The sequence below is a fragment of the Scardinius erythrophthalmus genome (assembly GCF_964197995.2).
Source record: "Scardinius erythrophthalmus genome assembly, chromosome: 15".
NCBI lineage: Eukaryota > Metazoa > Chordata > Actinopteri > Cypriniformes > Leuciscidae > Scardinius > Scardinius erythrophthalmus.
Window position 1 is genome coordinate 42,262,498 of NC_138235.1, and position 22,500 is coordinate 42,284,997.

General features: G+C 47.2%; 2 protein-coding genes across 3 annotated transcripts in view; both read right to left on the minus strand.

Moving 5' to 3' along the window:
- The window catches only part of g3bp2b (G3BP stress granule assembly factor 2b), a 10,938-nt gene extending 6,913 nt beyond the window's left edge, over positions 1 to 4,025 (minus strand). The window contains exons 1-6 of one of the 2 annotated variants that reach the window (XR_014031719.1): positions 3,744 to 3,989; positions 3,300 to 3,441; positions 3,145 to 3,226; positions 2,554 to 2,727; positions 1,369 to 1,456; positions 114 to 234 (exon numbers count right to left, since the gene is read on the minus strand). Coding sequence is in view for 1 of the 2 variants with exons in the window: in XM_081386959.1 (XP_081243085.1) it covers positions 114 to 234; positions 1,369 to 1,456; positions 2,554 to 2,727; positions 3,145 to 3,226; positions 3,300 to 3,394 (560 nt within the window). In the remaining variant the exon portion in view is untranslated. Of the gene's footprint in view, positions 1 to 113; positions 235 to 1,368; positions 1,457 to 2,553; positions 2,728 to 3,144; positions 3,227 to 3,299; positions 3,442 to 3,743 lie in introns of both variants that reach the window. The other variant, XM_081386959.1, reaches the window with a different exon arrangement.
- Positions 4,026 to 5,548: 1,523 nt separating this feature from the next.
- txk (TXK tyrosine kinase) overlaps positions 5,549 to 22,500 on the minus strand; it is a 21,953-nt gene continuing 5,001 nt past the window's right edge. The window contains exons 6-15 of the mRNA XM_081386958.1: positions 19,841 to 19,895; positions 19,661 to 19,734; positions 19,450 to 19,577; positions 19,294 to 19,368; positions 18,924 to 19,095; positions 17,924 to 18,140; positions 17,646 to 17,710; positions 13,250 to 13,368; positions 13,002 to 13,159; positions 5,549 to 5,769 (exon numbers count right to left, since the gene is read on the minus strand). Coding sequence (XP_081243084.1) covers positions 5,692 to 5,769; positions 13,002 to 13,159; positions 13,250 to 13,368; positions 17,646 to 17,710; positions 17,924 to 18,140; positions 18,924 to 19,095; positions 19,294 to 19,368; positions 19,450 to 19,577; positions 19,661 to 19,734; positions 19,841 to 19,895 — 1,141 coding nt within the window. The 3' untranslated portion in view covers positions 5,549 to 5,691. The remainder of the gene's footprint in view (positions 5,770 to 13,001; positions 13,160 to 13,249; positions 13,369 to 17,645; positions 17,711 to 17,923; positions 18,141 to 18,923; positions 19,096 to 19,293; positions 19,369 to 19,449; positions 19,578 to 19,660; positions 19,735 to 19,840; positions 19,896 to 22,500) is intronic.

A 22,500-nucleotide genomic window follows, 5' to 3' on the forward strand; every position in this document is an offset into this window, starting at 1 on the left:
CATTGAACACAGTCAATAAAGCAGCCATTCATTTAATGCCACAGACACGAGTGGAAGAGGTGCATGCTGGGTCCTGACAGAAGGTGTGAGTGGAAGAGGTGCATGCTGGGTACCTGACAGGGATGGGCGGCTCGTAGTAGGAGGGGCTGCTGGGACGGTCCTGTACCGGCTCAGGAGAAGCGTGAGTCTCCACCTGCTCCTCTTCCTCCTCCTCCTCCTCCTCTTCCTCAGACTCTACACACACACACACACACACACTTCAAGCTTCTGTGTCACGTGACCTGATAGAAACAGCCAGACTTCTGCAAATAATCTCACTGACCCTACAGAGAGTGTGGTCGACATCATATGCCAACTCTACATTTCTATTCACAAATGCAACCAAAACAAAACATGAACTTTTAATTAAACTCTCTGAATATTGCAAAACCGGGATCCAGATTGGGCGGGAAAAATACGGTTTAGTTTAAATACTAGAGGAGGAAAACCACACGAGATGATCAATCGCCTGATGAGAGACTGCCCGTCTTTAAAAATGCAGAAATCTCCCCAGTAAAGCTGCTAGAAGATGGCCGCTCGGATAGCTCACGTCCTCTAGTGTGCAGAGTCCAAGCCCTCGCACTGAGTTTGCATGTTTTGACGTGTACATGTTCTTGTTCTAGTAATTACAGCATTTCTATCGTACAGAAGTGACCAATTATTGAAGATGAAGTGGACATTGGAATCACTGTGGACAGCAGGCGCCTCTGCAGGCATTCGTTATAATACGTGATGATGTAAATGTTTATATCATTTATTCTACACGGTGTATTTTAACAGTGCTGTTCAATAAAACTTACTTTGATACTTTATTTGAACCACTTATCATTGCTTGTTATTATATATTTTTATTTTAAGTCATTTTATAGGCTGTTGTTCACTTGGATCTATTTTTATTACCACAAAATTGTATTCTTTTACTCGATTAATCGATGGAATAATCGGTAGAATACTCGATTACTAAAATAATCCATAGCTGCTAATTTAATTCAACTCTGAATATTGCAAATCCGGGATCCAGATGGGAAAATAATGTGTCTAGTTTAACTAGAGGAAAACCACACGAGATGATCAATCGCCTGATGAGAGTCTGTCAGTCTTTAAAAATACAGACAATTAAAGAAATGTCACGTTCCATCTGGAAATGGGTTAATGTCTTCGTCACTGCAGAATTAAAGCGATCGATGACCCAAACATGATCTTTGACTTGCTCTCGTGTCGATTACACCTGAATGAGTTTTTCTTCTGTGGAACATTATAGAATATTACATGTTGATGAACGTCTCAGTGTTTCAATGGGAACCAGTGTTGCTGGTTTAGTGGTTTTACCTCCCAGTTCAGCCTCCGAGTCTCCGAACACCTCCTCTTCATAGCGGAAGATGTCATTGTGCACGTAGAACTTGTTGACAGCAGAGCCCTGCCACACACACACACACACACACACACACATCAGAGACTGCGGCGAGTGCATGGTAAACATGACAAATCATAGGCGATCACAGCCATGTTTAAATTGTCTCTGTCGGCACGTCTCGTCTCTTTACACCGCACTGTCTGATATCCACATTCAGCTCCGCATACGCCATAAAATCCAGCACTAAAGCCTCTGACTGGTAATATCCCTGCACTGGGAGAGGAGCTGAACTCCTCAGGGCGTGTTTGTAGAAATGATCATTCTTTCTAAATCTAATGTAAACACGACTGAATAAGTGTGTCCTCTTTCTTTTGTGAAATTACAGTAAACCACTTTATTTCTGTGTGACTAATGTTGTCAATGTCATTGTGATCAATGTATCACTTACTGTAAGCCTGTGGTAAAACACTGATGCTTGGGTTACCAATCTTTGAAGGCACTGAACACTATTGACCAGAACATGTCACCGCTGTCTTATAAAGACCTCAGGAACTGTGGACACTTGTGGAGAAGTTCAACATGATGATGAGATGATCAGTGTAACTCCACAACATCTACAGAAATGTCTCCACTAACATTCAGAAGCTCTTCCTGAGTCTCTCCGTAAGGCTGCACTCGCTACTGGTTATTCTGGGATTCTGGATGAGGGAGATTGGCCTGTTCTGTTATTGCCGGAGTTTCTGAAGCTCGTGTAAAGACTCCGCCCTCTTCTGAACGGAGGCGGAGCTAAAGCTCATTTGCATTTAAAGGGACACACACTAAAAGCGGCGCATTTTTGCTCATACCCAAAAAGGGGCAAATTTGACAAGCTCTAATAAATGATCTGGTATTTTGAGCTGAATTCTCACACACACACTCTGGGGACGCCAGAGATTTATATTACATCTGGTGAAAAGGGGCATAATGTGTGTCACCTTTAAGTAAACAACAAAAATGCCAGCAAACAGTCACTTTTATCATGTTTGTTCTGCGATCTCTCTAGGTTTCAGTGATTCTTTCTCATTCGTTTTCTGATAAAACTTCCATTTGTTGGCAATCGAGACTTTTGACCCCCCCCCGGCCCGTTTAAAGCCCTGTCTTACACACACACACACACACACCTCAGGGGCGAGGACGAAGGTCTGCATGAACCTCCTCATGGGTCGTCCGCTGTTGGACAGCTCCCCCATCACCTGCACCACCACTCCGTCCCCCAGGGTGGCGTGAGCGTCGACATGACGGATCTTAGTGTGGCACTCGCTGAACTGCAGCGACATCACCTTCTTGTGGATCTCCTACACACACACACACACACACACTCTCGAGTCAGCTGTATTTCTACAGTGCTTTATCCAGAACAGAGTCAAAGCCGGTCCACAGTAAAACACACAGTAATGGGAGAGTTCATCAAGGATAGAGATGCTCTCATGGACTTTAAACCAGAGCTGGGAGGAGCAGGACCTTCTGTGATGGTGTCCGTCTGGGAGAGTCACACACACTAGGATGAGCTGAGGGAGAGGAAATCATGGACTAATGCTCATTTGTGGGTGAACTATCCCTTTAATGATCGTCCCGTCACAGAGGAGCTCATGTGATGTCATCCGTCAATCAATACTTGTGTGAAACAGACATCACGATTTGGCTTAGTGCGTTTACTTTCATCATATAGGGTCATCATGATGAAGATGATGATGATGAAGATGAAGACTCACCGCCTGACCGAACACGGCCTCCTCTGGTTTCCCACTGCCATCCAGCCCACCGTGAACATACGAGGAGTTCCTGCCGTAAAACCTGCTCAACACAAACACCCATCAGACATCAGCCTGGCTTCAGCTGGTGTGACCTCTGACCCCTGACCCCTCACCTGTGCAGGTAATCCGGCGCTTTATTCAGGAGTGTGTAGTACTGTCGCACAAACTCGCGTCCTACGAGCAGGGGGCTCGGCTTCTCCATCACCATCTCTCTCTCACACACACACACCACACACACACACTACAACACACACACTACACACACGAGATGGAGAAACAAAGCAGAACACGAGAACTTTATTCACACGAGAATCTGACAGAAAGGAGACAGACAGTGGACAGAGAGACAGAACAACAGACTAATAAGAAGACAGTCATACACAGATAGATAGACAGATAGACAGACAGACAGACAGACAGACAGATAGATAGATAGATAGATAGATAGATAGATAGATAGATAGATAGGGTGATATGAAGATAGATGTACGTGCACGTGCGCGCGGGCACACAGACAATAGCTTGATTTAGCTTCTTGCTAAGGCTCTGAAACTCACCTAATGTGTGTCAGATTCCGCGAACCCCGCGCTGACGCCTCGCTCGCACGCACTCTCCGCACACACTCGAGCGAGCGACGATCGCGCAACGCCCTCTTTATCCGCGAAAAACCTCCGACAGCAGCCGAGGCGAAACACACACACACACAGACGCCGACGTGCGCGTCCACTGCCCTGAGTGCCCTCACCTCTCGCTCGCGCGCACGCACACGTGACGCACAAAACGCGACTTCCCGCCGCGGCCACGACCAAAACACGCGCCAAAGAAAATGTTTTATTTGAGGTGAAGAATTTTCTAGAAGCGTTTTTAAAAAGAATGGCAAGTTCAGTCGAACACTGAAAAAAAAGGGGAAATATTTCTTTACAGCTTAATGAATAAAGTAATAAAAAACACAGCCTATAGGTATAGCTAGGAAAGAAGAGGTCATTTACTACAGAATAAAGGTTCATTCCCATTGAAATAGCACTCTCAGAATAACAGGAAAGCATCCAAATGGATTGTGTGAACAATGTTAGGTTGAGGAGACTGTGTCATGCAATTACTGAATGTAAGGATTGGGATTATAGAAGAAATAAGGAAAAATTAAGTTTGGGAATCAAGCTTTAACAATTTTTAACAATCAAGTGAGATGAACAGTTAAGCTTTCTTTGATTTAATTAGAGAGACAGGGCTAATGAATAGAATTTAAAGGGGCCCTTATTACGAAGTCTTGATTGTCCTGGTGCCATTTTGAAGTGTGTGTGCCGCTTCTCTCCAGTTCCCTGAACGCTGGGGAGAGGGAAGCGTTTTCCAGAGCTCCTCATTTATGAGCAAATTAAGTTTGCAAAGTGTGTAAATTGGTTTAATATCATCTTGTAAACAGTAGTGATGGTGAAATGAAGCACTGGGGCTTTCCCCCTCGAGTGTATCACAAAATGGTTCATTACTCAAAGCTTTTCAACACGTTGCACACTAACGACATCTTGTGGTCAAAAGGTGGAAGAGCTGCCTTTCTGTCCCAGAAGACACATCCATTTTTTTTTATTGTTTCATTTAATAAATCTAAACAGTGGATTAATAATTTGAAGATGCGTCGTGTGTTCGCTTTTTGTTATTTGTTATTTGCAGGGTTTTGAGCCATTAATCAACTAACTAGTGTTGTATCGTACCGGTGAGTGTCATGAAATGCCCACAAGTGATTTATCAACTTTATTGATGTTGATCCACAGTAATGGTGTCCTGGTCCTCCTACACAACGGTCAGCTGCAGACTGGTCACACACACACACACACACACACACACACACACACACACACACACACACACACACACACACACACAGAAAACGTTCTGCATTCTAAATGTTTTAATAAAAAAGGTTCAGTATGTTTATTAAGCAATTTGTTTCATACATTGAACAGCATCCCTACTGATGTGAGCTTACAGACATTAGAACATTTACAGTGTGACACAAACGTCTCAATATCTCACTGCTGATGTTAGTTATGTTGTGTGTGTGTGTGTGTGTGTGTGTGAGTGAGTGTGAGTGTGTGTGTGTGTGTGTGTGTGTGTGTGTGTGTGTGTGTTTATATGTGTGTGTGTGTGTGTGTGTGTGTGTGAGCGAGATGAGTGTGTTTGTGTGTGTGAGTGTTTATTTGTGTGTGTGTGTGTGTGTGTGTGTGTGTGTGTGTGTGTGTGTGTGTGTGTGTGTGTGTGTGTGTGTGTGTGTGTGTGTGAGTGAGTGTGAGTGTGTGTGTGTGTGTGTGTGTGTGTGTGTGTGTGTGTGTGTGTGTGTGTGTGTTATATGTGTGTGTGTGTGTGTGTGTGTGTGTGTGAGCGAGATGAGTGTGTTTGTGTGTGTGAGTGTTTATTTGTGTGTGTGTGTGTGTGTGTGTGTGTGTGTGTGTGTGTGTGTGTGTGTGTGTGTGTGTGTGTGTGTGTGTGTGTGAGCGAAATGAGTGTGTGTGTTTATGTCTCGGTCTCCTCTTCAGTGATCTGTCTGATGTCCTGCAGTAGCTCAGAGAAACATGGTCGTCCGTGAGGTCTCTGAAAACAAGAAACGTAATCGGTTACTAAACGTAACCTCTGTTCTCTCTAGAAGAGGGAATGAGTATTGCGTAAGTAGCTTACGCTGCGGGAAAGTCTTCTTTCTCGAGATACTGAAGCCAAAAATTATCCTTAATTTTTAATAATCTTGTCAACGCAGTGCGGCAGCATGCAGACCTAGGGCAGGCTGACTAGCGTGCCCATTGGCTGCCCTGCGGCAACTGCAGCAGCCTATCGCTGAGCCCTTGGCGTGACGTCACGTCCAATGAGCGCGCTTGGCGCGCTTCATGCGTCACAGCCCGCGAAAAGGGGTGTGGCTTAGCGTATATAAGCGAGGCTCAGAGGCTGCTTCACTGGTTTCTGTCGCTGAAGCGAATGAGCTCGTGGCGCGAGCACGGCGGGTTACGCAATACTGAAGTGAATTTGAATGCCCAGTGGGCACTGCAGGTCTTTAGACGCATAAGCAGTTGCAATAGCGTCCACTATCCATCTGGACAGGCTGTGTTTTGAGGAGGCGAGACCCTTGGTGTGCCCTCCAAACGAAACAAAAAGCTGCTCCGAGCGCCTGAAAGCGGCGGAGCGTGTGATGTAGTTTCTCAGCGCCTTGACCGGGTAGAGGAGATTACTATCGGCCTCGCTGCCAGGGGTTGGCAGGGCTGAGAGAGAAATGACCTGCGCTCTGAAGGGAGTGCCTAATATTTTGGGGACGTAACCATGCCTCGGTTTGAGAATAACTTTAGAGTCGTTAGGTCCGAACTCGAGGCACGCGGCGTTAATAGATAACGCGTGAAGGTCTCCCACACGTTTGACTGAAGACAGAGCTATCAGAAAAACGGTTTTGAGCGTGAGGTATTTCATATCCACAGTTTCCAAGGGTTCAAAGGGATGCGTTTTCAGGGCCTCCAAGACCAGTGAAAGATCCCACATAGGAACCGAGGGGGGTAGCGGGGGGTTCATCCTCCTGGCTCCTCTAAGGAAGCGGGTGACGAACTCTTTCCTTCCTAATGCGCGGCCCAGCTCTGAGTCAGTGAAAGCTGAGATGGCCGCAACATAGACTTTGAGCGTGGAGGGGGACCTGCCCGCGTCCAGAAGCTCTTGAAGGAAACACAATACGTGCGATACCCCACATGTCTGTGGATAGAGCCCCTTGGCAGTGCACCATCTGTTAAACACAGACCATTTAGACGTGTAGAGCCGCCTCGTAGAGGGGGCTCTAGATTGCATGATCGTGTTCATAACCCCGTCTGGCAGATCAGCGTGTAATCGTTGAGGCTCCGTGCATGCAGAGACCAGCGCTCTGGATGGGGATGCCAGATCGAGCCACGGGCTTGAGAGAGAAGGTCTCTCCTCACCGGTATCGGCCAGGGGGCTGAGTCTGCCAGCTGTATTAGATCCGGGAACCAAGCTTGGTTCTCCCAGTATGGGGCTAAGAGGAGCACTGTGTGGCGCGCTTCCCTGACTCTCTTGATGACCTGAGGCAACAGAGAGACCGGGGGAAAAGCATATAGCGGGCCGCTGGGCCAGGTCTGGGCCAGCGCGTCCTCGTTCTTCATAAAGAACTCTGGTCAGTGAGCGTTGTCTTTTGACGCAAAAAGGTCGACTTTCGCTTCGCCGAAACGGCGCCACAGTGACTGGACTGTTTGGGGGTGTAGAGACCACTCCCCAAGGGGAACGTTGTCCCTGGACAGTCTGTCGGGGCCCTCGTTCAGGTGGCCAGGCACATGCGCGGCTCTCAGCGAGCGCAGAGAGTGCTGAGCCCACACGAGGAGGCGTTCCGCCAGGGTGCAGAGCGTCTTTGATCTGACACCGCCCTGGCGATTCACAAAGGCCACTACCGATGTATTGTCCGTGCGGACATTTCTCGACCGCGAGCATCTCTAGACAGTTATGTGTAGGAGATTCTCCTGGTCCGACCAGCGGCCATAGACCGGTCTGCCTTCAAAGAGCGCTCCCCAACCTTGGTTGGAAGCGTCTGTCGAGACAACTTTCCGGTGTGAGATCACTCCCATAGTCACTCCTGTGTGATACCATTCGGCTGCCAGCCAGGGCTGCAGGGCTGAAATGCAACCCTGATTCACTCTGATTCGCGAGCCTGTAACCCGAGGTAACTGAGTGGCAGAGCGGGCAGCGGGTAGGTGTGGGCACAGAATTGTGGGCACATTCTCTACGCTTAGCACTCGAGGGGCGTGTGCCCGCTTTATGAGAGTGCGCTCTGTGAGCGTTACCGGGGAGACCGTGTGTGTGTAGCAGTGAGCACGTGGGAGTGGGCACATTTTCTACACTTATAACACCATCAGCGTTATAGGAAACTGATAGAGCGAAATGCTTTGATGGCTCATATGTTTAGACGCTCATAAATACTCAAGCACCATCCCGGAGCGGGGGGGGTGCGAGATGCGGGTTCGCTTTCTGTATGTAAGAAAGCTGGCTGCGAGCTCGGAGAAGCCAGCAGAAAAAATTATTTATCTGCCGCCAGAGCCAGATTCGAACACGGGTCTCTGGCGCGGAAGCCTAATGTTCTGCCACTGAGCCACAGGGGCACACATAAGCTTTCAGTTAGCGCGAGCATATGACAGAGCGTCGTGTTTTGTTTCGGCATTTGTTTGCAGGCGCGCGTGTATTAAAACAGGCTTGTTTACTGCAGTATTAGTATTTCCAGCCGCCTGAACTTAGAGGGGACTGAGAAATATGTGAGAATTGGAAGATAATCCGGTCCAGGCGGGACGAGAACACTCTCTCTTCCTCTTTTCGCCGGTGCTCGTGACGTCCGCTCTGATATCCCTTGAGAACGGCGCAGTTGCGCGGCTCGAACAAAGGGAGAGGGAGCGGGAAGATGTCATCATGTACTGTGACATCGTTTGTTTGCAGGCAAGCGTGTATCAAAACAGGCTCGTTTACTGCAACATAGATATTTCTAGTCGCCTGAGCTTAGGAGGGGACTGAGAAATGGAGGTGGCCGGGCCGGTGACGCGTGCGAGCGAGACACGGGGTAGCTTTCTTATAACGTAAAGGAAGCCCGCCCGTCTACTTCTGACATCCCTTGTGAGCGGCGCGTTTGCGCGGCTCGAACAGAGGGGGAGAGCGCAGGAAGGGGCGAGCGTCATCATGTTTTGCGTCAGCGTTTGTTTGCAGGCGTGCGTGTATAAAAACAGGCTCGTTACTGCAATATATGTATTTCCAGTCGCCTGAGTTTAGGAGGGGACTGAGAAATATGTGAGAATGGAGGTTAGTCCAAACTGGGTGGGGCTAAACACTCTTCTCTCCTTTAGCCAGTGATGGGGGGGTAGCTTTCTTGTAACGTAAAGGAAGCTATAGCCCGAGACCGTCCGTTTCTGACATCCCTTGTGGCGGTCCCTGTCGCTGAGCGGGGCTCTGGATGAGCCACAGGAATTTGTTGCAAAATGTCTCGCGCTCTTTTAGATGCAGTGTGTCGCGGTAGGCGAACACACAAACACACACAACACAGAGCAGAAAATGATATAATTCGCTGGATAGCGGAGCAGGCAGGGAAGGCTGAAGGCGGCGAAGACGGACGGCTTCCTCAGGCTGATATCCTCGGCGTGCTGGTCGCTTGTTTCAACGGCGGCGGCTTCCTCAGAGTCCAGCGATGCGGAGAGCTTCGCTGAAGAGACAGAAACCAGTGAAGCAGCCTCTGAGCCTCGCTTATATACGCTAAGCCACACCCCTTTTAGCGGGCTGTGACGCATGAAGCGCGCCAAGCGCGCTCATTGGACGTGACGTCACGCCAAGGGCTCAGCGATAGGCTGCTGCAGTTGCCGCAGGGCAGCCAATGGGCACGCTAGTCAGCCTGCCCTAGGTCTGCATGCTGCCGCACTGCGTTGACAAGATTATTAAAAATTAAGGATAATTTTTGGCTTCAGTATCTCGAGAAAGAAGACTTTCCCGCAGCGTAAGCTACTTACGCAATACGAGAGAACCTCTCGTAAGAGAACACACACACACACACACACACACACACACACACACACACACACACACACAGTGCTGATGATGTCAGTGACGGACAGAACACACAACACCACTTTTAGAAGCATTTAGGGTATATTCACACCAGGAACGTCCGCTAGGTCACTTGCTTTGGTCCGGACCAAATGCAATGTTGATATTTTTTGTTTGGTGTGGTTCGCTTTCACACTGCCCTTTTTGCAAGAAAACCAAAATCAAAAACCACACGTGTGCTAAGCTCATCCATTCACTGGACAGGAATTCTTTTTAAGCAGGGAAAAGCAGAAAGTGCCGAAACAGGCTGATCATTAGGGCTGGGAATCTTTGGGTAGCCTACCTCACGATTCGATTCTTGAGGTCTCAGTTTGATTTAAAATCGATTTTCGATTTTTAATAAAATTTCAATTCGATACGTGCATTTTGATTGTAGTTGACTGTTTTGTGTTACTTATTTGGTTGCGGTAGACGGTTTAATAGGTCTAGAAGAAAGGAAAATCCTACTTAAATGTGAACGTGTGCAAGGCAGGCAATTTTATTTTATTTTTTATGTTAAACATAGGAACAAAGAAGAAAAGGACAAACAATTGGACAAATATTACAGAAAAATATACAAATGAAATAAATGTTATGTTTTTCAGGTACAGTAGAATAGGTTTATTAAACGTAGTAAGAAATACTACCGAAATTGTAAAAATAAAACACTATAGTTTTCACTGAATGAATTAAATATAAATTGATTACTAATAATAATAAAAAAGTGTTTTAGTCAAAAGCAGTGAGTGTTTTTTATTTACATTAATGAAACGTATGGCAACAGTTTATGAGGCTGCTGTCCCTTTAAAGCCCAATTTATACTTCTGCGTCGAACTTACGCTGTAGCTACGCCGTAGGCTGTGTGTAGCGCGCGTACCCTTCGGCGTACCCTGACGTGCACCTCTCCAAAAATGTAACAACGCGTCAACTCTACGCGGACGCAAGCGCTGTGATTGGTCTGCTAGGACTGCTCCCTCGGGTTTCACACGCTCCCTCTGCACGCGTCAACGCGGACAACGACGCAGAAGTATAAATGAAAACCAATGCGTTGCCTACAGCGTAGAGGCGCCGGCGTAGGTCCAACGCAGAAGTATAAATCCGCCAAAGGCGTCGTTGTCCGCAGAGGGAGCATGTGAAACCCGAGGGAGCGGTCCTAGCAGACCAATCACAGCCCTACGACGTAGCTACGGCGTAAGTTCGACGCAGAAGTATAAATTGGGCTTAAGAGTGAATGCATGGATATCTAATATACTGTTACACATCCGCTTTTCTCCCATTTGTTTTCGTTCGCGTAGGACATAACTCTGTTTACATCGAATACTCCACAGTCCACACGATGTGCGTTTGACACTACTGTGTGTGTAGCTGTGATGAAGAACTGAAGTCACGATCGCATGAGAGGCTCATCTGTGTGTGTTCTTCATCTGTGTGTGTTCTTCATCTGTGTGTGTTCTTCATCTGTGTGTCCATCAGCACAACACTGCATTGAGTCCTTGTTCGCAGTTTATTGTGATTAACGTCAATAACTTTAAGTAACTGTTAAATTTAAGAAGTGTAACATTTTAGAAAATCGATTTTTGAAATATGTGAATCGATTAAAATCGGTAAAAAATAGAATCACGATATATATATATATATATATATATATATTAGGGGTGTAACGATTCATCAACTACATCGATGTATCGATTTATATTCCTATGATCCAACTACATCGATCTGTGCTCGGCAAGTTGGCCTTCCGGACGACATATATCGATCTAATATTGTTTTAAAAGGCAATAAATCAATTGTATCGATACAAGGAAATAACGCATTGGATTTAAGCACGTCAGACTTTATATGGATGTTTTTTCTTAGCACTTTTAATGATAAAGGCGTTAAACGTTACTCGATTCAGTCTGCCTATCTGTGACGTCATCGCCATGCGTGACGCGCCAGCAGCAGCGCAAAGACAACAAGCAGCGCAAAGTCTCTCACCTCAGAAGAACGGACTCTCCTGTCCTCTCAGCCGCTATACTGCAGGAGCGCGCACTCTTCAGTTGCACGCGCAAATGCGCCGGCGCGCGCTGTATCACTTCACTAAAGCGCAAAAGAAATACGAGCATGCAACGTCGTAAATAAGTAAGTTAAGTTAAGTTCTTCTAAGTATTGTGTATCACCATGGTAGCCTAATTGTTGTTGTTTCCATAACAAAATGCCACTTAGTGGTTATTTTGTATATTTTTATATGACTGTGGTGGCTCATACCAAGACTGTATTAACAAAAACTAGTTTGGGACTGCTATTTTATAGCTTAACCTCACAGTGCCTACTATTTATCAGTATTTGTCATATTCTTACACTTTTTTTTTGTATGTTAAGGGAGACAGAACTTGTGTGTCAACAATTTTTGTGTAAACAAATGTATTATAATAGGCCTATATAATTCCTAAAGAGGTGGGTCGCGGCTTGATGACCATGGGGAAATGTGGGTCCCATGGCCAAACTATTCAAAACATCACAATTACAATATCAAGGGAATAATCGACAATTATGATTTTTGTCATAATCGTGCAGTCCTACTTTATTCAAATAAAATGTGAATGCATTTGACATTAATTGTTGTTTACTTGTTTGTTTATATCCATAATTAATTGATACCTGATTCCCTTACAAGAATTTTTGGCTTAAAAGTCACTGAATCGATTTCAAGTCACTAAATCGTTTCGGATCGTATAGTTCTAAATGAACCAATATCGTCCTTGAATCGTATCGACAACCACGAATCGCGATACGAATCGAATCGTTGTTAAAACGAATCGTTACACCCCTAATATATATATATATATATATATATGCATCGATTTTTTCCCCGCATCCCCAGTGTTTTCTGCAACTGGGTCGGGTCATGTTCACACCTTAAACGGACCGTACCAGAGTTGGTTTGGAACCGGACTGAGACCACCTCTTCAGCCGGGTCTCGGTACGGGTGTTTGGTCCGAGTGTGATTGCTGATCCGAGGGGGGAAACCAAGGGGGGAAACCAACTTGAATTCGATTCAATCGAACAAGACAGTTGTGAATACACCCTAAAACACTTGGCATCAAACTGAGAGTATCTAACATGTCTGATCTCCTCCAACTGAATAGAATTCAGAACTCTGAAGTCAGAACTCTGAACTCAGAACTCTGAAGTCTGAGTCTATCGGGTGTGGTGTATTCCAGCCATAAGGAAGTGTGTGTGTGTCTAACCTCGTGCCAGCAGCGGTACATGATGTTGTAGATGTTTCCTGACGCGCGGTGAGGCCTGTACAGACGCCCTCCCTGCGTCACCTCCTCCACCACCTCCACATTCGAGCGGTTCTCGAACGGGCTCCGGCCCTCCGAGAACACCTCCCACACCAGCACACCTGCTCACACACACACAGCACACATGCTCAACACCTGGATAACACACACACACTGTCACAACACACACGACTTTTGACCCTAGGCCTCACCGAAGGACCAGACATCTGACTTGCTGCTGAACTTGTTGAAGTGCAGGACTTCAGGCGGAGACCATTTGACGGGGAACCTGGAGCCCATGGAGCTGGTGTACTGGTTGTCCAGCACGTACCTGCCGGAGGAGTGAAGGAGGATTAGATGTTTGTGCTGGGAAAAAAAAGACAGAAACACTGAGGAAGAACATAATTTTTTGCAGTGTAGGTCATTGGAACACTTTCACCAGACCCGGGGCAAACTCCATGCAAAGCTCACTCACAGAAAGAGCCTGCAGATCCCCCACGCGCTTGAGAGAGGCCGATGCTAATAAAAGCGTCACCTTGAGAGTCAGAATCCGGTCCGGAGCTGACTCCAAGGGTTCAAAGGGAGGCTCCAATAGCCCTTCCAAAACAACCGATAAATCCCAGGTGGGGACACAAAAAGGCCGTGGAGGCCTCAAGCGTCTAACTCCACGCATAAACGAAGAGACCAGACGGTGTCTACCTAGGGGGACCTCGTCTGAATCCCGATGGGTGGCGATATCCACAACTTAAACTCTCAAGATAGTTGCAGCCGCTCCAGCCACAAACTTATCCTGCAGGAATTCCAGCACTGAACCGACCGGGCAGCTGACTGGGTCCACTGCATGAGCCGAACACTAAGACTCAAAGATCTTCCACTTAGAAAAATATAGCCGTCTAGTAGAAGGCGTACAAGCGTTATCAAAGGTCTCCCGAACATTAGCGGGAAGACCAGACGCCACTGTCACTAGCAATTACCTCTGATTGGCCACACCCACAGCCTCCATATCTCAGGTCGAGGATGGCAAATCCTGCCCTGATGCTGATAAAACAGGTCTCACCTGATTGGAATCCGCCAAGGGGACCCCTCCACCAGGGAGCTCAGCTCCGAGAACCACGCCTGGGATGCCCAGAATGGGGCTACTAGAGGGAGGCGGATCCCACACTCCCTCACTCTGCAAAGGACTGTAGGGATTAGCTTGACCGGAGGCGGCGCACATGCCTGTCCAGGGTGCGTGACCGCGAGCCTCCCGGTTGATTTATGTGGGACACAACTGCCATGTTGTCCGTCCTGACAATGACATGACAGCCCATCAGGGCCGGGAGAAAATGATCCAGGGCCAGAGAGACGGCTTGCAACTCGAGGCAATTTATGTGCCACGAGAGAAGCTCGCCCGTCCAAACACCGCACGCTGGTCTGCCCTTGAAGACCACACCCCAACCAGTCAAAGAGACGTCCGTCGTGACAACCTGGTGACGGCAGACTACGCCCATCTTGACCCCTTGAAGTAAAAAGGAGGAGTCTTTCCACCTCCGAAGACCACAAAGGCATCTGCGCTACACTCTTGGCAGACAGAAAGCAGATCAAGTTCGAGTTTTATCCAACACAGGAATGGTCTCATATGAAGGAGACCCAAGGGCAGCACTGGAGAGGCTGCTGCCATGAGCCCCAAAAGCCTGCGACATACGCCCAACGCAACATGATGGCCAAGCCTGAAACGGGCCAAGCACGCACGGAGACTGGAAACTCGAGCAGGGGCCAGACAAGCCTGAATCGAGAGAGAATCGAGTTAGACACCCAGGAAAATGGTCTGCAGAGAAGGAGTTAAAGTGTAAGTTGCAGGTTAACCACCACAGTCAATTAATGTGTAAATTAAAGTGCTCTATATGTATATATTTAATTATTTCTGTCTTAAAATGCGTTAAAATAACATTTATTGGGGTTTCTTCAACGGTAGCGTGTTTTTTCAGTTACTGGGTGATGACGTCACAAGAGGAACTCGCAACCCATACTCTGCTAGATTCTTACTGTATTATGGCTATTTGGAGAACGACTGAGGATGTGGGAAACCATCAAATTCTTTATGGACCACAGCCCTACAGTTTTTAACTGGTCAGGCGTGAGAGAGGGCAGCCATGGCACTCAATGAGTTATTAATGCTTGGTGTGAGGAGAATTAGTAGAGGGTTGGCCAAGTGTCCTGGTGAGTAACGTAAGCTACCTTATAGTCTAGCCTGGTGCAAACTTAACCCGGATAATATAACGGAACAAGCAAGTCTTTTCAAAATATTACCGTCATGTAGAATAGCAAGGAGGGACAACGACTGAACTGAATACATTATTTACTTACAGTAAGTCAGTCCAAATCAGAGCTGTAGAGATGCACACACTGCACAGGCATCAATCGCTAGTCTCATCGCCGCCTCAAACGTCATGTAATACCCTTCCTCAATCCACGCCTTATCAATTTCTCACGATTTAATTAGCGATGTTTATTGTCAGAAAAGAAAAAGAGAGATCGATGTCCCCATCACTGTGTTTGTGTGGGCTATCAGCAGTGGAGAGTGTGTGCTGCCGTGAGGTGAACGCGTTTTGGAGTTTAGTGGAACAGCTCGACCTGCGACCGGCTGATCTGACGTGCCTGAACCCGTTAGTTTTGCGAATAGCTTATTCTCATTTCAGGCAGGATCACGGTCCCCTTGAAGTCAGCACACACGAGTATGTTTACAGTGGAGTTATTTTATCCATATTTTTTTTATCAAATAAAACATACAACCAACTTTTCTGCAGTTATGTAAGGCATATAGCTGCAAGCGTACGGTAACTCTACTAGTGAGTTCCTCATATGACGTCACGCCCCATCTAGTGGAAGGTAGCGGGAGCGGTTAAAACCACAGTTAAAAGTGCCAACTTTTCATATTATATCAGCATTTTGGTATAAAAAACAATGGTGGGCGGTTCTTATCTTTATGTTTAATAAACACATTGCATTATCTTCGTGAAAAATTTAACCTGCAACTTACACTTTAAGGCCGAGACCCCTGTTCGAATCTGCGGCAGGATAGTTCTACCAGAAAGACTCGGAAGGTGAGATGATATCACAATGATATTTCTTAATTAATAGACCAGAAAATGAAAACAAAATTATTGGATGGTAAATTTCTTTGGCGCAGGCCCCGTCCGTAGTTCACATTCGAAAATTCAGGTGACACAGGTCCAATAGGGGCGCAGACCCCCGTTCTTCTTTGGGACAAGAAAGTAGCGGCTAAAGAAGCTGCGGTCCAAATCCGAATGAGGAACCTCCTCTATCGCTCCATTCAGGAGGAGGGACGTCACTTCTTGCTGCAGAAAAGAAGCTTCTAGGGCGCCGGGGCGTGGGAGGTTCGCGAGCCCTCCTAGGCCAAAACTGCTTAAGGGCAGCCAATTGCGTCTTAGCAGTTCGGAATTTGTCGACCACTGAGTTGACTGCCTCTCCAAACAAACCTGACTGGGAGATAGGGGCATCCAGTAGGAAGACCTTCTCATTTTCGCGGATTTCGGTGAGATTTAGCCATAGGTGGCACTCAACAGCCCCCAAACCTGCCATGGTGTGCCCAACCATGAAGTCTAGAAATCTAGAAATCTCAACGTGAAGATCGCTGAAAAATGGCAGCTTTCTTAAGGGCTGTGAAGTGGATTGACCACTCAGAAAACGTTCAGCTCCTAAGTTCTTACGCTAACCCTTCCTGGCCACTGGGGGGGAGAGCGTCGGCCGCGGCCCCGAGATCCTCAGAGATCCTCCACCGGAGACTCGGGCGAGAGAGAGTGAGAGAGGGAATAGCAGGCCTGCTCGCTCTCTAACGCCTCGAGCTTGACGTCCGATCCCCAGGCCTCGGCTTAATGAAGGGCCTCGTCTTCATCACTGACAGAAGACCGTCGGGGGAGAGCGGGCGGATCTTTATCAAAGCAAGCCTCGCGCGGACAGTTTTAAGCCTAAAATTCTCACAAGACTTGCAGCTAGATGCGCCAAAAAAAGCCTCGCAAGCATGTGATAAGCCGAGACATTTTACTTACTTACTGTGCGGGTCTTTGCTAGCAATGAAGAATGCTGGCAACGATGCAAATCCATCACCGAAAAGAGAATGAGAAGTTCCACAGAATGCAGCCCGCTGAAGCACGAAGACGAAAACTCCGAATGAAGACTGCTACCTAGCACGGGCCTGATAAATCGCTTCTTCTGATGAAGAAAATCGGAGGAGCTGATGGCGCGTTCACTGTATAAGAGTGAGTGACGTAGCGCTGCTGAGGAGGCGCCCGCGCCATCAGCCAATGAACTGAATTGATTCTATACGGGTTCAGACAATCAGCACTGCCCTAAGGCGTTCCCATTGCATCATCGCTATGCAGCGTCGAGTGAACCTATGAAAGAGAACTACATGCAACCAAAACATGACATGATGTTTTTGGATGAAGAAAACACAGAGACCTGTGGCGTCAGGATGAGTTTTCTTCAAAACAAACGGTGCGTATTCACACACTACTCTCAGTCACTGTGTGTGTAGTATGAACAGTGTGAGAGGTGTGAGCAGTGTGTGTGTAGATGAAGATGAAGAGACAGCGAAAGTTCTCTGACCTGGTCATGCCGAAGTCACACACCTTCACAACGTTCCTCTCGTTCACCAGGCAGTTCCGTGCGGCCTGCAACACACACACACACACACACACACACACACACACACACACACACACACACACACACACACACACACACACACACACACACACACACACACACACACAAACATGAAATGAAGTTATATGTGACCCTTTTCTTGAATATGATCTTTGAAATCTATCTATCCATCCATCCATCCATCCATTCATCCTGCCAGTGTTCAGTTTGATTCTGACCAGGTCTCTGTGTATGAAGTTGTTTTGTTCCAGGTACTCCATCCCTTCACAGACGTCCTGACACATGAAGAGCATCTGGACGCGCCCCAGAGTCTTGCTGTGCTGCCGCAGGAAGTGAAGCAAACAGCCGTTCTCCATGAACTCCGTCACGATGCAGATGGGCCTCTGAGACACACACACACCGTACAGCTGGACCAGCTTAGGGTGACAGAGACGCCTGCAAACACACACGTCACAGAGTCATGAGACAACTGAACCAGTGCTACACATACAGAGATCATCTACCCGTCTGTCTGTCTGTCTGTCTGTCTGTCTGTCTGTCTATCTGTCTAGACAAGTTTATCTCAAGGCAACTCATTTTGTTTTATGGGCTAAACAAAGCAAAACCAAAAATCTTTCCAAGCACTGCCGGATGGGAATCACTGAGGAAGAGAAAGACTACAACAAACATCTCAATTCAATCTCTACTTCTAAACTAAGAGTGTTTGTGCTTAAAACAAGAACTAATGTCTGCCACTGGGTCAGAAAGACAAACTTAATTCAAAGGGAAACAAGATTATTGTTCAGACTCCACTGGCAGATATTTGTTCTTGTTTTAATATTTGTTCTTTGTTCTTGTCACTTAATTTTGATAATTTTTTTTTTTAATAAACAAGACTTAATATCTTCAGTCATTTTGCTTTTCCAGTAAATGTGTCTTGATTTAAGAATGTTTAGATATTTGTGCTGGAAAACAAGATTTTCTGCAGTGTAAAGCCAGCAGAATGAGTGTGTGTTTCCGTCACACACCTCCAGGTTCTTCCAGAAGCATCTAAGTGACACGCAGAGAAGGTTAAAAAAGAAACAGACACTGAATGAAGGACTGATAAGAATCTAGCGCTCACCGCGCAGGAAGTGGATCTGCTGTGACGTCTCTCTCACACACACACACACACATCTGCCCACCCACCACATTTTCCAGCTTCACAGCAACTTTCCACTCATTCAGCATGTGTCTTACGTCATGATCTTGGCTTCCTCTATGAAATCATCTTCACTCATGGCTCCTTCATTGACGGTTTTAATGGCCACTTTAAGCTGTGCCCTCCACTTTCCCAGTCGCACCACTCCAAACTGGCCACAGCCCAGCTCCTTCATGAAGGTCAGCTCCGACGGGTTGATCTCCCATTTATCTGCACATCAAGGAGAACTTTCAACATGTGATGTGGCCGTTTAGTCCAAATACCAGATCCTTAGGTGAAGATCTGCGCACTTAGACAGGAAACCACATGTTTATCTGTAACACTAAGGTGTAACTGTGAAAAGGGTCCATAAAGCTGGTTATGAAAGTGTTGCGATCGTCACTCAGAAGATCAGTCAGTGTGTCTGACCTGAACTGAAGCCCGCTGTAGCCGGCAGGCATTGGCCCTTTGGCCCGATGGGATACCGCAGTCTGGCCACCAGCCCTGATCACACACAGCAGATATTCAGCTCACTGGATCACAACAGAAGCACAGGACAGAGTCCAGCAGAATTTACTCAAGTACCTGCTGCGTTATACTTGTGGTAGTTGATGAGTTCAGGAACAGAGCTGAACACGTGATTCTCTGCCAAGTAGAACTGAGCTGTGTCTGTCTGCTTTATCTGGTAGTGCCTCACCTCGCCTTTACCTGAACTGATCAATCAATCAGGGAATCATTCAGTGGATCAATCAGGGAATCATTCAGGGGATCGGTTAGTGCACTGATGCTTCTTTACCTCTGTGTGTAAACTGACACTGTGTATCCGCTGGGCTGAGTGGAGCTTCTGACCACAAACCCTCCGTCCTTCCCCTGAAACACACACACACACACACACACACACACACACACACACGACAGATGATGATGATGATGATGATGGATCAATTTGTGATGATGGATGGATGAGCTTCTTCACCTCTTGTCTTAGTAAATGTTCTGCTTCAGCTCTGTTAACATTCTTGCAGTACCAGCTGATGAAGATAATCATCATCATCATCATCGTCATCATCACACACACACACACACACACACACACACACACACACACACACACACACACACACACACACACACACACACACACACACACACACACACACACACAATGACCAGTCAGTGAACTGTTAACTCTGAATGATCTGGGGCCGTATTCACAAAACATTTTATCTTACCACTAAGAGTTCTCCTAAATAGCAGTAAAAGTTCTTAATTAAAAGTTTTCTCTTAAAACCTCTTCACAAATCTGCTGAGACCAACTCTTACTGAGGTGCGGTAAGAGGGAAGTCTTAAGCTAAGAGAAAGGGCGGGGCTGACTTCGTTGCTATGGATGATGTCATCATGCTTACTAACTATGACCACAGCGATTGGCTGATAGGGCAGTGGTCTCTGTCTGTGATTTATTAATAAAAATATTGTAGGACGAGGTATCATGTTGGCATATTCAAATAAAGGTTTTAAAATGTAGGCTAAGTGTTACTAACATTAAACTAGTATATGTTCAGCTAATCGTCAGCCTCTTACATGTCTGCATCTCGAGAGATCAAACTTGAATTCCAAAAACTTTTTTAGAAACAAAGTTCGGGATGAGCACGTTCAAACGGTTTATCTAATGAGCCCGAGAGGAGGTATATACACACGCGACTGACTCACCTAGTTACCTCCACAGTTTTCTGCATTCCTCCGCCGCCCCGTTCCTCACTTTCGGCTGGTTCCTGTTCTCAGGATACGGGGAAATACTCGGGGTTTGGGCTAATTCCGGGCTCAGAGCCATTGATCCCCTCGATCTCCTCGATCCCCTCGATCCCCTTGTATCCCTTGATCGTCTTAAACTCATCGATTCCCTCGAATCCCCCAATCTCCTCGATCCCCTTAAACCCCTCGATCCCCGCGATCCCCTCGCATTCCTTGATCCTCTTAAACTCCTCGAACCCCTAAATCTCCTCGATCCCCTTAAACTCCTCAATCTCCTCGATCCCCTCGCATCCCTTGATCCTCTTAAACTCCTCGATCCCCTTAAACCCCTCGATCCCCTTGCATTCCTTGATCCTCTTAAACTCCTCAAACCCCTCAATCTCCTCGATCCCCTTAAACTCCTCAATCCCCTTGATCCCCTCGCATGCCTTGATCCTCTTAAACTCCTCGATACCCTTAAACCCCTCAATCTCCTCGATCCCCTCGCATTCCTTGATCCTCTTAAACTCCTCAAAACCCTCAATCTCCTCGATCCCTTGATCCTCTTAAACTCCTCGATCCCCTTAAACCCCTCAATCTCCTCGATCCCCTCGCATCCCTTGATCCTCTTAAACTCCTCGATCCCCTTAAACCCCTCAATCTCCTCGATCCCCTCGCATCCCTTGATCCTCTTAAACTCCTCGATCCCCTTAAACCCCTCAATCTCCTCGATCCCCTCACATCCCTTGATCCTCTTAAACTCCTCGATCCCCTTAATCTCCTCGATCCCCTTAAACCCCTCAATCTCCTTGATCCCCTCGCATTCCTTGATCCTCTTAAACTCCTCGATCCCCTTAATCTCCTCGATCCCCTTAAACCCCTCAATCTCCTCGATCCCCTCGCATCCCTTGATCCTCTTAAACTCCTCGATCCCCTTAAACCCCTCAATCTCCTCGATCCCCTCGCATCCCTTGATCCTCTTAAACTCCTCGATCCCCTTAAACCCCTCAATCTCCTCGATCCCCTCGCATTCCTTGATCCTCTTAAACTCCTCGATCCCCTTAAACCCCTCAATCTCCTCGATCCCCTCGCATCCCTTGATCCTCTTAAACTCCTCGATCCCCTTAAACCCCTCAATCTCCTCGATCCCCTCGCATCCCTTGATCCTCTTAAACTCCTCGATCCCCTTAATCTCCTCGATCCCCTTAAACCCCTCAATCTCCTCGATCCCCTCGCATTCCTTGATCCTCTTAAACTCCTCGATCCCCTTAATCTCCTCGATCCCCTTAAACCCCTCAATCTCCTCGATCCCCTCGCATCCCTTGATCCTCTTAAACTCCTCGATCCCCTTAAACCCCTCAATCTCCTCGATCCCCTCGCATCCCTTGATCCTCTTAAACTCCTCGATCCCCTTAAACCCCTCAATCTCCTCGATCCCCTCGCATCCCTTGATCCTCTTAAACTCCTCGATCCCCTTAATCTCCTCGATCCCCTTAAACCCCTCAATCTCCTCGATCCCCTCGCATTCCTTGATCCTCTTAAACTCCTCGATCCCCTTAATCTCCTCGATCCCCTTAAACCCCTCAATCTCCTCGATCCCCTCGCATCCCTCGATCCCCTTAATCTCCTCGATCCCCTTAAACCCCTCAATCTCCTCGATCCCCTCGCATTCCTTGATCCTCTTAAACTCCTCGATCCCCTTAATCTCCTCGATCCCCTTAAACCCCTCAATCTCCTCGATCCCCTCGCATTCCTTGATCCTCTTAAACTCCTCGAACCCCTCAATCTCCTCGATCCCCTCGCATTCCTTGATCCTCTTAAACTCCTCGAACCCCTCAATCTCCTCGATCCCCTCGATCCCCTTAAACCCCTCGATCCCCTCAATCCCTCAGGTTAGGGTTAACC